The sequence below is a fragment of the Chenopodium album genome, chromosome 1 (genome assembly GCF_948465745.1).
Source record: "Chenopodium album chromosome 1, dcCheAlbu1.1, whole genome shotgun sequence".
Lineage (NCBI taxonomy): Eukaryota > Viridiplantae > Streptophyta > Magnoliopsida > Caryophyllales > Amaranthaceae > Chenopodium > Chenopodium album.
In genome coordinates this window covers 86,091,085-86,106,565 of record NC_137834.1, presented here as the reverse complement: position 1 = coordinate 86,106,565, position 15,481 = coordinate 86,091,085, and the positions used below count along the sequence as shown (strand labels likewise).

The window sequence follows — 15,481 nt, the reverse complement described above, 5'->3', positions numbered from 1 at the left end:
AAACATGTTCGCCCAGTCTCATATAGGGATCATTTGACACCAAATATATGCAAATTTGAGACTAATGTTGTATGGGGACGAGCACAAATTGCACCTTTTCTGTTACAAAATACAATTTAAAGTTGGAGCTTATCAGCAAATTTGAAGCAAGTGTAATTTGTAATCATCCAGTCTTTCTCAGATTCTCGTCAATATATAATACAGTATTACAATTATAGATTACTCTATATTATCATATTAGACTTGAGCTGTTTAAACTTTGTACCAAAAAATCTGTGAATTTTTTTTTTTTTTTTGTGACTGTTTTTCTTGAATTTATGAGGCTGTTTCAATTGCTTTGATGCAATCGATTACAGATGCTTTCTTTGACATTTCAGCCATCAGAGCTTCATGAGCCGCTTTATTGTTCTTCAAGAGAGATGCTGCAAACAAAACCTGAACAAACATAGTGCACAATATATAAGGCCCTGCCCTGCGTGTGAGAGGGAGAAGAAAGAAGAGGTTATCCTTACAGCCCATCTAGTGAGGTTCTGTTGCTGGTCCTTGCTGATTTGTGGTGTACTCCTATTTATAAATCTCTGTGTATGGGAAACAACAAAAAATTCTAAATCTTTTGCCCCAAATTCAAGCAACAAATGGCAAAAGAATAATTACTACAGACCTGTAGACTGAAAAGATCTGCAGATTGACCAATAACCTTGTCGTATGTTAGCCCTTCGGCAGCCAGCCCAGCCATTGACACAACAGCCAACCTGGAGTAACAAATAGTTTTTTTTAGCCATAACTACCAACAGATGCCTCAAAAACTTAATGTAAGATTAATCCATCTCTGATAGTGGATTCAGGAGTTCAATCTCAACCTATACTCCCAAGAAAGTGCCCCATACTCCAAAAGGCCTCTATAATTCAGTCACAGATATGTGTATCTGGTGTTTCAACAATCGTCAATTGACTATTGGACAAAATATGTTCAGACATGAAAGGAGAGAAAATAGAAATGTTAAAAGCAGAAGATAGACCTCTATGGGGTTTATAAGATGTCCAAAAACGTTATTTTAGGATAGCCTCTAGAAAATGTGTTTTCTGAACCATGAACCATAAAGGCCTAGTAAACGTATTACCTGTCAAGTTCCTTAGAATCAAGCTGTCCACTGTATATAAGCTTCTCCAACTTGTCATTGACGAGGTTCACATGCTCTTTACCAATATCCAGGGAATAACTCAAAATTGGTAGGCCAAGCAAATATGCAACTGTGAGAAATAGCAACAGTGTCAAGCCATGTTTGAAAAAGTAATACTACGTAACTAGAACAGAGCTGATAGCCAGTGGAGACTAGACTTTGGGCAAGATTTAAATGATGCTGATCATTGATAATGATAAGTGAGGTAATTGTAGATAATTAGCTTATCTATGACATATCATTTCAATATAACATGATACAACTATGTAATATAATGCTCCTGAAGTTCAACCACTCCCCCTCCACCAATACACCCCCCCCCCCCCCAAAAGCAGCTGTATGCCTAAATTGTTGCAATTCTGGCTACTGCTGATAATAGTATCAGCTGAGTGCTTATGATAAAATGAACATATATGTTGACTAAAGAGAAACCCTATTGCTGACATACTGTATTACCTAGAAAATGAGCCGCTTCATGCCTAGAAATCCGCTCTTGATAATCAGGGAAAACCACAGAGAATCCACCAATGGCTGCCTGGAGAAGCCTGCATAGACAGATATTATAGTACGTCAATTTGGAATGCTTTCAGTTCCCTGGAGTAAAAGGTATATCCCCCTCTAGAAAAGAATAAGATGAGGATAGGAAAGAAAAATACTTCATATCTGTAAGGAAATGTAGAAGTCCTTAGTTCCTTACCCAGGTGCAACGCTACCCACAGCCAAAACCACTAAAGAGATGCTTCCAACCAAGTATGGCACGAAGAAGCCCCAGTCCTATAATACAAGCATAGTTATAAAAACAATCATAGAGCCACAGTTTCAGAAAACAATCAGAAGGAACTGCCCACAGAGCCACAACTGCCCACATTTATAATAATTTGTGATTAATTCCTAAATTTACAAACTGACATCTCCATAATATGTTACAGTAAATTATCACACTAGCCAAAGTGGAATTCAAGAGAGAATAAGCAGAATCGTTCAAATCCTTTTCAAACAGTTTTATGATACCAAAGTTGCCTGACTTTGTGAATAGTTGTGTGCAATTTTTCTTCAAAAACAAAAAATAAAACCAACATGTTGAAAGCAGAATCATTCTTCTATGTTGAAAGAACGGCAAGAATGTGTAATCACGTTAAAAGACCTTAGACCAAAGTTTTCATATTTTATGTCTACAAAACGTAGTCAACCTTGGTACTTTTGACTCACAAGACTGACTAGCTAGAAATAATCTGAGTGAAGATCAGAGGAATAGAAACATTTTGACATCAAAGAAGTTATTTACGTAGTATGTTCAATCTAGCATACAGTTCAGTCTTGCAATACATTTGACAGGAATATAAGCTGGCTTGTATATAATGGAGATCAGAGGATGCAATTTACCCCTGGAAGCTGGCCAGCAAGAACAGCCACAAATCCTGTTGTGCCAACCACCGTAGCTAGAAAAGCTGCCTGCATGACTGAAATTTATCATGACGCAGTATCCACAGTAAAGTTTTAAATCCCCCATCACTAGAGTTCATTCAATAACAGAATCATCTAACATAATGTGCAATTGTGCATACATAACAATGTGCCAATAAATATAAACTTTAAGCTAACAGCAGGAGCTAGCCAATGGAAGCAAGCAACACAAGTCATGATGCTGAAGTCCTCTACGATAGGAGGAGAACCTCAAAATACCCTCCTCAAGGCAATGGTGAAAGAACATTTGCTTATATATGTTCATCCTCTATGATGGAACTAGTTACTTACATCATTTCTGACGCTTGGTATAGCAAGATTCTCAGCATTCTTGATTCCAAGAGTTGTCAGCTCCCGAATTGATGTCTGTGCATTAGAAATGCAAATAATGACTTTTCTTCAGCAACCTTTCTTAGATTAGCCAATAATTAAGCTGAAAATATACAAGTACATGCTAAAAATGGACACGTACAGTACGACGAGAGATATATGGCTGTGAACTCCACCTTTTGGCCCAACCAACTTCGCTTAACTGATCAAGTGCGTCCTTGACAGCATCACTGTCATTCTGCACCATAAAATGCTTACATCAGAAATTTTCGTTTAGAATTATTAAGCATCACATTCTGACAAGCATAAAATCTTCACCATAAATACTTCACCATTACGAGAGGGTCTAAGGTCTTCATAAAATGTCATGAGTTGAAGAAATATCATGAAATGATTAATCACATTGATTTGGATATTACTTGAGCACATAAATTCAGTCTATACTTTGGAAAAGATTTGTTGTTAGGTACTCGATTGAGATTTAGTATATAACACCAGCCAAAAGTTCTTTCTTCAAAGCTCAACTAGATGCATTAGCTTTAGCTATTATCGATTAAATTTTCACTACCTATACTTGCAAAATCACACGCTTCATAAATCATGATGGCCTGAAACTCAGGAACTTGGTGACACCAATGACATTCCTTCTATTATATCTAGAAGCTCAACGTTCTCAGCCTTCAGCAACTTCCCAACAGCTAAATCACCCATTCACAACAACAATCCTTCAAAAACCAGCTTCCAACACTTAATTATCAAAGTCAGAAATTCTAGTACTGCAATGATCAATAGGCTTTGCTCATAGAACATCACAATTAAAGCTTAAAAACAATAAAACAGTCCATTTGGTAATTAAACGGCGGTAATGGGAATGAATTTAAGTGTAATATTGCATAAAAAGTATCATCCCAACATCCATGATAATGCAACACATTTAATAGATTTTCATCAAGTGTGAAAACCCAATTAACACAATTAAACAACTAGAATTGAGCTCAAGGCAAACTAAGCCCTAAAAAAGCATCCTTTAGTACCCAAACAAACTAGAATTGCAAACCCAGAAAGAAAATGTGACTATAAAATTAGGCAAATTTAGACAAATATAAAAGCACCCAGAAAAATCAGAAAATTACCCAGACATTATTCAACAAATTCAAATACTGGGTAATCCTAAAATCCATCCTATTCAATCATGAGGAGATAGAGAGATAAGGATGAACCTTTTCAAGAGCGGATTGAAGAGGGTTAAAATCAACAGAAGGAAGAGCATTAGCAGTAGAAGAGGAGCAAGTGATGATTATGCGGCGTTTGTTGGTGAAGGAGTTGTATTGATTGGTGTTAGCAGAACAACTGTTGCTGCGATGAAGGTGGTTGCTGCTGAGAAATAATGCAGCAACGCCGTTTACTGTAACTGCTGACATCCCTTTTCACAGTAAAGTTCCAACACCCTCAGATTTTCAGATAAGGTTCTGTTTTCGCGCCACCAACTCAGTACAGGTAGTTTAGTTATATTCTTATTCATTGTTGATGATGTTTATGATGAAATTGAAAAGGTGTAAGTTTATCACCCACTAATGTATTAAGTCATTTTTTTAAGAAAAGTGTCTTAGAGCCTATGGTGGATACTTTTTTAAAACATAAAATTTTTTGATTTGTTTTGCACAATTCTCAAAAGATGGCTTTGGGTAAGGCTATTATTTGTGTCGCCCTCGCGTATTTGACTAGATTTTAGAATTGTCTCACAATTCACAATGAGACATATAGCTAACAGCTCACTAGCTATGTGTCGTGTGAACCATGAAAGGTTTTTCAGCGCGATCATTATGATGTATCAAGTCGTGCATAAGTCAAAATTTGCTACTTTTGTCGTGTTGGGTTAAGCCGAGACACATCTTTCTCTTTTTTCACTAATGAAATTGCACACTCATAGCCTGAAATGACACATTAAATCACCAATGTGTTATGTTATGTCCAACCTTACTGATATGCTCCCCTTTTCGTAGACTATTTCTTACTTTATATTATGTTAAGATATAATGTGACGTTCTAAATTAGAGACCTTATTACGTTGCCGAGTGGTCGATAAAAGTTTGTAAGAGTGGTATCCACCTTAAAAGATAAACTTGGAGCATTCCAATTAATCAATGATCCAACAAAAATGAGATAGCCAAAGCACAGTTCAAATGACCCCCCAAATTGCCAACTCTCCTTCTCCATCCCTCTCACCTGAACTCTCAAAACTCCGACAACCATGGCCGATCAACCTCCACCTTCACCTTCATCCTCGGATCCCACTGAAATCCACCATGAACAACCCCTGATTCCAGCTCTCTCAAACGACGTCGCACTGCTATGCTTAGCTCGAGTTCCTCGCTCCCACCACCCTTTCCTCTCTCTTGTCAGCAAATCATGGCGGTCCATTCTCCGTTCTCCTCTCTTCCACGCCACTCGCTGTGCACTCAACACCATCCAATCATTCCTCTTCATCAACCTTCGCATCTTCAACTCTAAAGACTCTTCCTTCTCTTTCAAATGGTACTCTCTAGACCCTTCTGCATTTTTCCCCAAAAATCCCCAAATTAATCACATCCCAAGAACCCTAATCCCGTTTAACCCCTCCCCATCTCACTTAATTGGGGCTTCTTTCGTTTCATTAGGTCGCCATTTGTATGTAATTGGTGGGTCTGTCAATGATATCCCTTCCCCAAACTTGTGGGTTCTTGATTGTTTGTCTAATAAATGGGAAATGGGTCCTAAAATGAGGGTTGGGAGGGAATTTGCTGCTTCTGGGGTGATTGATGGGAAAATTTATGTGTTGGGGGGTTGTGTTGTGGATAATTGGGCTAGGTCTATGAACTGGGCTGAGGTTTTTGATCCGATTAGCCGGTTGTGGAGGCCTGTTCGGAGTCCGATTGAGGTGAAGGAGAAGTGGATGCACGCTAGTGCTGTAGTGGATGGGAGATTGTATGCAATGGCTGACAGGAGTGGGGTAATTTTCGACCCGGGGATGGAGGAGTGGGGGTTGGTGTCAACGGAGCTCGATTTGGGGTGGAGGGGGCGGGCCGCTGTGGTGGATGGAGTGTTGTATTGTTATGATTATTTGGGGAAGATTAGAGGGTTTGATGTTGGGGAGAATGAGTGGAAGGAGTTGAAAGGGGTAGATAACAGTTTGCCTAAGTTCTTGTGTGGTGCTACTATGGCTAATGTGGGTGGGAGGTTGTTTGTGGTGTGGGAAGGGAAAGCGAACCAGAAGGCGAATGAGAACGGGGGCTGGAGTGGGCAGGAAATGGAGGTGCTTTGTGCTGAGATTTTGGTGAGGAAGAATGAATTAGGGGAATTGTGGGGATCAATTGTATGGTCGGATGTGATCATTGTTATTCCCAAAGGGTCCTCTGTTGTGCATTGCTTGGATGTTCATTTGTGAGTTTCTCAGGAATAACATCAGTATGTATTCAATCATCCTTTAGCTCTTTGATTTTACTTTTATTGATTTTTTTTATTTTTATGTCATGTCATATTATTTTGTCATAAGCTTCAATAGGTTCCGGTATGATAGCAAAATGGTATAAGAAATTCTCTAAAAAGAAGAATGGCATGCTTTGAATTATGCAATACTTCTGCATACAGTAGAATTACAGTTTAAATTCATGGAATTCATAATGCTTAAAACTTCTACTGTATAGGTGAAGTATAATCCCAAAACTTTTTTGTAGTTTGCAGTAGGCGTGAGTGAACTTTTTTATGTTTGGAGATGTAATTTTGAGCTAAATGTGATTGATACTGCTGGAATGATAGTCGGTGAAGGAAAAGTTATGGAAATGTTTTGACCATATATGGGCTTAGGTAGTCTGCTTAGCTAACATCACAAACCTAGTGTTCTAATTGCTTATTCATGGTAGTGAATATTGATGTGATCTAAGTTAAGCCAAACCAATTAATACAAGAAAGTACTTCCAAGTAAAAGCTCTCTACCTTTGTCATCATTTCATAATCAATTATCACTTAATAGATCAAAATATTTCTTGACACAAAACTACCCTCTTATGCCATCTGCCTAAATACTAACAAAATCTAAGAGCTTTTACAAATATAGGCTAGGGGTGAAGATAATTGAACAAGTTATAAAGTAAATATGATTGCTCACAAACACAGGCAAATTTGAAAGTAGCGCCATTGGTTATGAATCTTATGTTCATCTTGTGCAATCATTTAGAGGTTGTTTGTTATGGTGATAATGTGAAGGAACAGTAACAAGTTTGTGTGCTATACTGCTGCTTGACATGGATGGTCCAAGAATGCATCTCCACTCACAGACATTTGTATACTTTGATCAATTTATGTCTGTTACCTTTCGTCCATACCTAAAGAGGTGATAATGTTTGGGTGATAAAAATTTTGATGAAGAAAAATAATGTGTTTGCTAATGGATATGCATTATCTTGAACATCTGTGTTGAACATTTCAAATTAAACTCACAATATAAATACAAATTCTATTATTATTCTCTCTAATTGGGACCTAATAACAAAGTAACTTTTGGGGGCATTCTTTTGGTAAATGAAATTATATGTTGGCTTCTTTTGTGTATAAAAAATGAGATGATTAAGATAATTTGAATGTCGCTGATGGTGATTTATGCTTTTGTTTGACCATAACCTATTGCTTCTGAGGAAGGCAACACAATAATTTAATTTAATTGATCTCTTTTTTTTTTTTTTTTTTTTTTTTTTTTTTTTTTTTTTTGTGTGTGTGTGTGTGTGTGTGTGTGTGTGTGTGTGTGGAGGGTGGTTTCTATCCTGATCAATTTTGAAAAGTTGTTTACTGATTATTTTTAATTGGCTATATAGCTGTTAATAAGCTAGTTGCATTGTCCTAAATGGTTGTTTGGTGATTGTAAGTAAAGTAGTAAACCATTAAATCAAATGCTTTTTGATGAAGCTATGTCGGATATCGAGCTAATGGATATTGGTAATGGATCCTGCTCATCTATAGAATACACTTTCATCTAAGCAGATAGATTAATATGATTGTCACTTGTTTCCTGGACAATTTCCTTACTAAACCTAAATTTGTGCCTGTAATAGAGCATATTGAAACAAGTAACTCATGGAAGAATGCATGCTCATGTCTCAACACGACCTTTTATCTTCAACTAGTACCCTCTTTCTGCAAATAATCCTCTAACACACATTTCAAATTGTACCCGTTGTTTAGTTCAATGTTGGGAAAGCGCAATTTTATATTTTCCTTTGCCTGGACTGGGATGAAGCATTGGATAAGAATAGATCTTTCTCCTATAATCTACAGCTTGACTATCAAGAATTTATCTCAGGAATCACTTTTAAAAAATGTAAACCAGGCATACCACTAAACGAGTAAGGTATTTGACAACATGAAATGTCTATAATCTCATCTTGAGGAGTTCATACTATTATAAACATTTATGCTTGTTTGTGTGTCACCAAAATAGGCTCAAGGAGATTCCTTACTAAAACCAATTGGTGATAGTTGGATTAACTCCTCTCCCTTATAAAGTGGAATCATCTCTCCTCTTTCTCCAATGCGGGACACTCACAAATGGGTTTAAAATGGGTTTCAACAGTGTGCATGTAAATTATCACATACATTCTTCTGGGCTTATTTTCCTTGCAAAAGTTCTGAAATCATTAATGGTTGACATTCTTTATATTTATATCTATGCATCATGCAGTCACGCTTTCTTAGATAAGACTGCTCGAAAAAACATTTTTGGATAAATTATTAGTCCATGTTCCTTTCCATCGGTTTCTGATGTACGCTCAGATTTTTCTACGAGTGTTAGCAGTTTGCACATTGATAGCCATGATAGGTGCTGCTCCTACTTGATTCCTAAGGGCCAGGACCCCTTATTGGTATATACGGTTTAATGTCACTCACCATATCCGCAACTGCTTTTCTTACTGTTCACCATATTCAGCTTTTCTCAGGCTATTTCCATTTACTAGAGTAATAGTAGTCTCTGTTGTATTATCTTGACTAAAATGGAACTTATTGCTGTATCATGCATATGTTGTTTTTGGACTAATTTTGGCATCTTGCTACAATGTTGTACAAGTAGATTAGAGAAGCTAATGGTGTATTGTTATAATATGGTCTTGATGGCCCATTATCTGACAAGAAGAGTGCATTGTGTCGTATAATGAAGAGAGTGATGAATGGTGTCTTTGTCTATAAGCTTAAGTTGTGATGTCCTCTTTCAAGCTTTTGTGAATTGATCTGCTGGAGTTTCCATGTAGAATTTGTTAACTGGCACAATTCTTAGTTTTATGTATTGATCTGTATCTGATAACTTTCTTTTCTACAGTACGTATGTTCCTGCATAGGCTTTGTCATTGATAATGGTATCAGTGAAGGTCAAATGAGGTTGAAGCATAAGCATTTAGCCATGCCTTCATTCACATCTGAAGCAAAATTTCCAGACCTGCGTAAGTCTCTACATTTTCCTGCTCTTGGTGTCTTCGAACTTTGTATTAAGACTTAAGACCTCATAGAGTTCACCCTCAAATAAAGCTGTCTTCTGAATAATATGAAGACAGTCTGCATTGCAATTGTACAATAGTGTAATTTGTATGTTCGGCAATTAATGCCATTCTGTTAATTACTCAATTTGCTTGACCCTGAAAAATACAGTTGTTCAATGATCATTATCATATGTGCTAGCCATTTTTTTCTTTTTCACTTTTCCAAGCAGGGTTGCAATTGGCTAAAGGAGACTCCCTTCTAGGCTTTATGGCTTGTAAAATGGTCATTCTGTCTCACTGGTTGTTCCCAATGATCGCTGTTGTTCAAGGCAAAGAGTCGTAATCAGCAGTGTTCATTATGCAAACTTGTCCAAGCACCGACTGCTCCTCAAAGAAATTTGGTTTCCTCCTTTATTCCTACTATGAAGCATGGTGCGTATGTACACAGTCTCAGCAATTAGAATAAGTTGCAAACTGCACGAAAAACGCTTAGCTGGGGTATCAATTACCCAGATTTTGTATTGAAGAAAATGTGAATAATGCATACTATTAAGTGACAACTTTTTCAAACATCTTATTTAGTCGTCATTCTATAATTTAATTGTTATCTTGATTAAAGCATTGATGATGAATTGATGAGGGTGGCTAAAGAGACCCCTTGGCAGTTGGCACTGTGGCAGTAGCTTATAAATGATATATACTTCCAGTTCTGAATAAAGAAAATAAAAAAACAAAAAATGTCATCGCACTAAAAGCGAAAAAGATTCACAATTGTTTTCCACAGGCTTTGGTACTGAAAAATTATGAAGAAAATTTATATTTAATCCGAGAAAGTGGCACATTTAATCAATAAATCATATAAAAGTATACTCTGCATTACTCCCTCCATCCCATGTCTAATGGTTGCAAGTAATATGAAACAGAGATAGTATAAAAGATTTTCTTTTGTATTTTTATATTGTAAGAAAAAAATAGGTGGGGTGAAAGTGAGATAGGTGAGAAGAGAGAAAATGTGGGAAATTTTTTTTTTTTTTTTTTTTAACTACATTAGTGATTCCATTCCTTATTTAGTAATGTATCAAGTATTGTATGACAGACGAAAATGAAAAATGTATCAAGTATTATGGGAGGGAGGGAGTAATATTTATCGGAAAATTTGTTACTATGTATCTTTACATGACATAAATTTTGACAAAAATAACAATTAGGTCCATTACCATACAAAAGCTTAGCTCACTTGGTAGGGTTTGAATCTTGCCAATTGATGGTGCTTGGAGTTGGGAATCACCCTGTCTTTCTCTCACTGCACTCTAGTGTTTGACACACAAATACTAGATATTATAGGAATATCACTAAACAAACGACTTCACATTGATACTTACTTACCCAACATCTTCGCACCAAATCAATACTAATGAATAATGATAGCATTAATGGGGGAACAGGAATACAACACCACAAGGTTGTAATTTTTCATATCAAATCAATACTAACGATAGCATTAAAGGAAGAAAGGAGCAACAACATCAGCCCATAAGGTTCACATTCTTGTCGTACCAAATCAAAAGTCAAAACTAACGATAGCATTAAAGGGAGAAAACGCGTATAATGCCTGTAGCATCTATCTGCAAGACTGTAAGGTCACAATTTTTCGTACCAAATCAATACTTATGATAGCATTAAAGCAAGAATAGGAGTACAATAACATCGACCAATGAGGTCACGAGGTCATAATTTTCGTACCAATTCAACACTAATTATAGCATTATTCCATAACTAATGTTGCTCTCACAAGAGAACAATTCACAACTCCAGAAATTACCGATACACTAATACAGTAAGCCTATTCTACTAAATATCCACAACGCTTGAATAGTTTGTGCATCTCACGGAACCAATAAATAGTACTACACTCGGAAAAATGCCACAGTTGAAACATGCCATAGCTATATTGGCTATGCAATGAACGGATAGATACAACACTAAAAAGACATATACAATCGTACAGAAACATATTATGTTGGTTTGATATGGCAAAATCATCATTGTTTTAGGAAGCTCTCGATTTGTTCAAGCACCTGCAAATTGTAGATGTGTCAGGTCAAAGGTGAATGAAAAAGGACATTGATTCACCAACATACAGATTAACAGGAAGGCATGAACTTTGTAAGAGGACTTTCTTAAAACTAGTTTCTACTTTCTTTCTTGTCATAGTAGAGAACAGAGAGCCTACCTCAATTGCAATAGCAACTGGACTAAGATTATCTACTTTTACATTCCCTAGCTTCGATGCGATAGCTGCAAACAAATTAGTATGGATGTTAAAATAAGGATATAATACCACAGCAGAAATAGGTTATCATATAGAAAAAAGGAGCATATTAATGCTCAGATTAATATAAGTTCAATATAAGTTCCATCCAGAATATACAATGATATCAAGACCACCCCATATTCGATTAAGGAAGGGAGAAAATGTAAAAAGAAGAGATAAAAGCATTAATGAGGCCATACATTCCAAAGAAACCCGGGCATTAGCATTAGCATATGCTTCACCTCTCTCTTCTAATAGGGTGGACAAGCGTGTCAAAGCCTGCAGGGAGGTAAACAATAATATTAACTGGCTTTCTTAAAAGTATGTGTTAGATTTTCCATTAACTAAGGCAGGCAAGCAACAAACCTTAGAGTAAGCATCCCCTGATTCACCATGCAATAGAGGACGAGAGCCGGTCCCAACAGCTGAAATTCTCCGTGCTAAGCAATCCACTGGTACATCTAACCAAACACTGACACCGCTTCGCATATGTTTCCTGGAAGATAAATCATACAATAAAATTAACATACAACAGCCTTGTAAAAATCGAAAAGATAACCCTCAATGTCAGTAATGAAATATGCATAACACATACCAATTGATGGGCCTTATAACAACCCCTCCACCAGTGGAAATGACACGCCGATGCATCATAGATAGTTCCTTTAAAACCTCGGTCTGCAATAAAAAGTGAAATCAGCATTGTTCCCAGCACCCCAAGACAGAAGAACAACAAAGCTACTTGAGCAGAGCTATTGTACTAGGATACATCTTCACTTAATACTGATGTACTGTGATCATCCCTACCATGAGTAATTGATACCAAATGCTCAACTCATCACGATATCCATATGTAATAAGACATCAATCTACAGGACAGTTGAAATAGCCTGCTAACATCTTTTGTGTATTACTTCTTGCAATTAATAAGAATGCCTGAAATTTTTTATTATTATTATTTTTTAATCCTAAATACTTGGGAGAGAACTGTTTCAAATTTTATAATTCAGTATTTACTGACTTCCATCATTCTAAATCCAACTACCCATAAATTCTTAGTAAATTTTGAATTTTCAAATTCAGTGTCTTCAACTCTTTTTTACATTTCTTTCAAAAAAAAAAAAAAACTCTTTTTTACATGGGTTTTTATTTCCTTAGAACACTTCTTGAAACAAATTGTATCGAATATAACCAGATTTAACCAAAGATACAACATTGAAATTTATAGAGAGAATCGAGGCGGAGGCAGAAAGTTGTTTGAAGAGTGACGGTGTAAACTTTGCAGCATTACACCTTAAATTAATTAGGCCAACAAACCCCATTTTATATAAGGTTACATTGACCCCAAGAACTAATTTCAAGCATTCCACTCATCCACATTTTTTATTTTTTTTGTTACAATATCATTCAGGCTTAGCAGAAAAACCAGCTTTTACTCACCTCTTTGTCTCTAAAGAAGCCTTCTCCATGTTGCTTGAAGATTTCTGCAACAGACATTCCCCCAACTTTCTCCTCCAGCAATAAGTCACTGAATCATGCAGAACCAGAATTCAAACAAAATTATTCTTCGTACATTATAACAAATAATTAATCCGAACGAATTCATATCTCAAATGGGTTTATGCAAGAAAAATAATTAATCTGAACGAGTTCATATCTCAATTGGGTTTAAAACATTTAACATGTACTTGAGGGTAACAAAGACAGTCTGTTAATAGCAACTTAGCAAGTGATGCAGATTACATAGGCAGACCTATCAGAAGTTGCAACTACAGTACGACATCTTAAATACATATACTTCGTATAAACTAACAAATGACAGACCTGTCGGAAAACGAATAATTAAGTGCTTCTGACAAAACTCTGCCAATAGTTGTTTTTCCAGAGCCCATCATACCTGCATGTAACTTTAGTGAATTAAAACTAGAGTAAGTTTAAATTCTGTAACCAAAGATGGAGAGCAAGTTAAGAACTAACCAACAAGGTAAATACAACGTCCATCTAAAATTGGTTCTACCTCTGCTGATTTTTTCTGCAATTAAGAATGAATTTCCACTTAGATTAATTGAGGCCCATCTACCAAAATTTATCTTCACTAATTTATTAAAATTAACAAGCAAGCTGAGGAAAAGGTCTAGTCTTAACATCCTGTGAAACGAATTTTAGCAATGACAAATAAGGCAAGATTACCTTTAAAACGAAAGATTCATCAAGCAAAGCAGAAATACCACCAGACTCCAGCAAAGAACCTGAATAGGAACATAAATTCATAACCGAAAGCAAGAGGTTATACATCCATGAATCCATGATAAGATGACTATTAAAGAGACAACTAATGGTGGCAAAGAGTAATGAATTTATAATCATTGGCTCATCAAATATTGAAACTATAGACAAGGAGGAGGATGAAGGCACAGTCTTGGTTTTTGCCTTGAGATTTACAAAATTCGACTAAAGGGTGAAAAGTCACTAACTTCTCAATCTTACTTCAAAAATTAAGAGCAAATGATATATTTTTCAGGCAAGATCCTAACTTAATTCAATGATAAAGTAAAGGGTCACTAACTTTTCTACATTACTCTCAAATAACGAGGGAAGAATATCTCTTTCAGGCGCAATCCTAACCAAATTCGACTATACATTGGTTGAAGGGTCACTGAATTCTCAGTCCTACTCCTAAAATTAAGATACAATATATCTTTGCAATCCTAACTAATTTATGAATATAATTCCATCAATCATACGATCTCAAACTTGCAGTATCAAACAAAATGCAGGAATTAAAACAATCATAATGTATCATTTCCAAGCAGAATAAACTTCATTTTCCACACAATTTCATCAAACACTTAATAAACAAAGTCTTAAAATCACCTTGAGAATTCTTCAAAGAACTCGAAATCTGCCAACGAAGCGGTTTATGATGAACTGAAGTTCTCCAATTTGATTGCACATTCATGAACATCATCTGGACCCCAGAATCATCCATAGTTTTCTGAGAAACCCGGATAAACCCACCGGGTTTTCTCATCAATTTTTCGGTATCCATCCATTTACAAGGTTGAATACATTGCAAAAATTTAGCCTCCATAACACTAGTAATCTTAATTCAAACACCCAATTGCAAATTGATCACCTTCAAACAAACAAAGTGACAAGAAGAATTTCAATATAAAATTTGACAAATACCCAAGTAAATAACAGCTAATCTATCATCAAATTAAAACAATTGAAGCAAAATAAGCTATACCCAACAATTATTTTTGCAAACAAAGCGATAAAATTCAATGTTTAAATGCTAAAAAAACGTATAGAAAAGAGAGTTTACCAGAGATGAGGATTGATAGATGGTGTATGAAGGTTGGTGAAAGAAAGAGTTGGTGTGTTGTGGAGAGAGCTAAGAAAATTGGTATGAATGTAATTCACTAATTTGGTAGAGATGAGTTAGGTTCCATTGACCCATCATTTGTTCTTGGTTGGTGGAAATCTACATGGACTATGTTGTTGGTCTTTTTTTTAAACAAAAAATTCCAAAGTATTCTTAAATCCAATAATGGACCTACAAAATAGTAGTAGTCTTTTCTTAAATTTGGATGTTAAGGTTTTTTTTTATGGGGGTGTTTGGGGGTTGTTTATGGGGGGTGATTAGGGGTGTTGTTTATGGGGAGTTTTCGAGGCAATTGTGGTGGTAT

General features: G+C 36.0%; 2 protein-coding genes and 1 pseudogene across 5 annotated transcripts; 1 reads left to right on the top strand and 2 right to left on the bottom strand.

Annotated features, from left to right (window-relative positions):
* Positions 1-131: 131 nt before the first annotated feature.
* LOC145560125 (uncharacterized) lies at positions 132-4,506 on the bottom strand. The gene is made up of 10 exons (XM_081621389.1): positions 4,196-4,506; positions 3,118-3,213; positions 2,937-3,011; positions 2,565-2,633; positions 1,879-1,955; positions 1,638-1,726; positions 1,122-1,251; positions 662-752; positions 513-578; positions 132-435 (listed from the first exon to the last, which is right to left on the bottom strand). Exons 1-10 carry the CDS (start codon positions 4,394-4,396, stop codon positions 316-318), a joined length of 1,014 nt encoding a protein of 337 aa, XP_081477515.1. The 5' UTR covers positions 4,397-4,506; the 3' UTR covers positions 132-315.
* Positions 4,507-5,057: 551 nt separating this feature from the next.
* On the top strand, positions 5,058-10,045 carry LOC145560100 (F-box/kelch-repeat protein SKIP6 pseudogene; annotated as a pseudogene). Of its 3 annotated transcripts, none has more exons than XR_014093084.1 (3): positions 5,058-6,419; positions 9,319-9,439; positions 9,706-10,045. The product of XR_014093084.1 is annotated as an F-box/kelch-repeat protein SKIP6 pseudogene, transcript variant X2 (transcript). The 3 variants fall into 3 exon arrangements; XR_014093085.1 differs by having other exon boundaries at positions 9,703-10,045; XR_014093082.1 differs by having other exon boundaries at positions 9,319-10,045.
* Positions 10,046-11,378: 1,333 nt separating this feature from the next.
* LOC145624460 (shikimate kinase, chloroplastic-like) lies at positions 11,379-15,273 on the bottom strand. Its single transcript, XM_081677502.1, has 11 exons — positions 15,118-15,273; positions 14,664-14,925; positions 13,980-14,038; positions 13,767-13,821; positions 13,614-13,686; positions 13,230-13,317; positions 12,385-12,467; positions 12,156-12,285; positions 11,990-12,068; positions 11,709-11,773; positions 11,379-11,553 (listed from the first exon to the last, which is right to left on the bottom strand). The coding sequence occupies exons 2-11, from the start codon at positions 14,878-14,880 to the stop codon at positions 11,518-11,520; spliced, it is 885 nt and encodes a 294-aa protein (XP_081533628.1). The 5' UTR covers positions 14,881-14,925; positions 15,118-15,273; the 3' UTR covers positions 11,379-11,517.
* Positions 15,274-15,481: the final 208 nt, after the last annotated feature.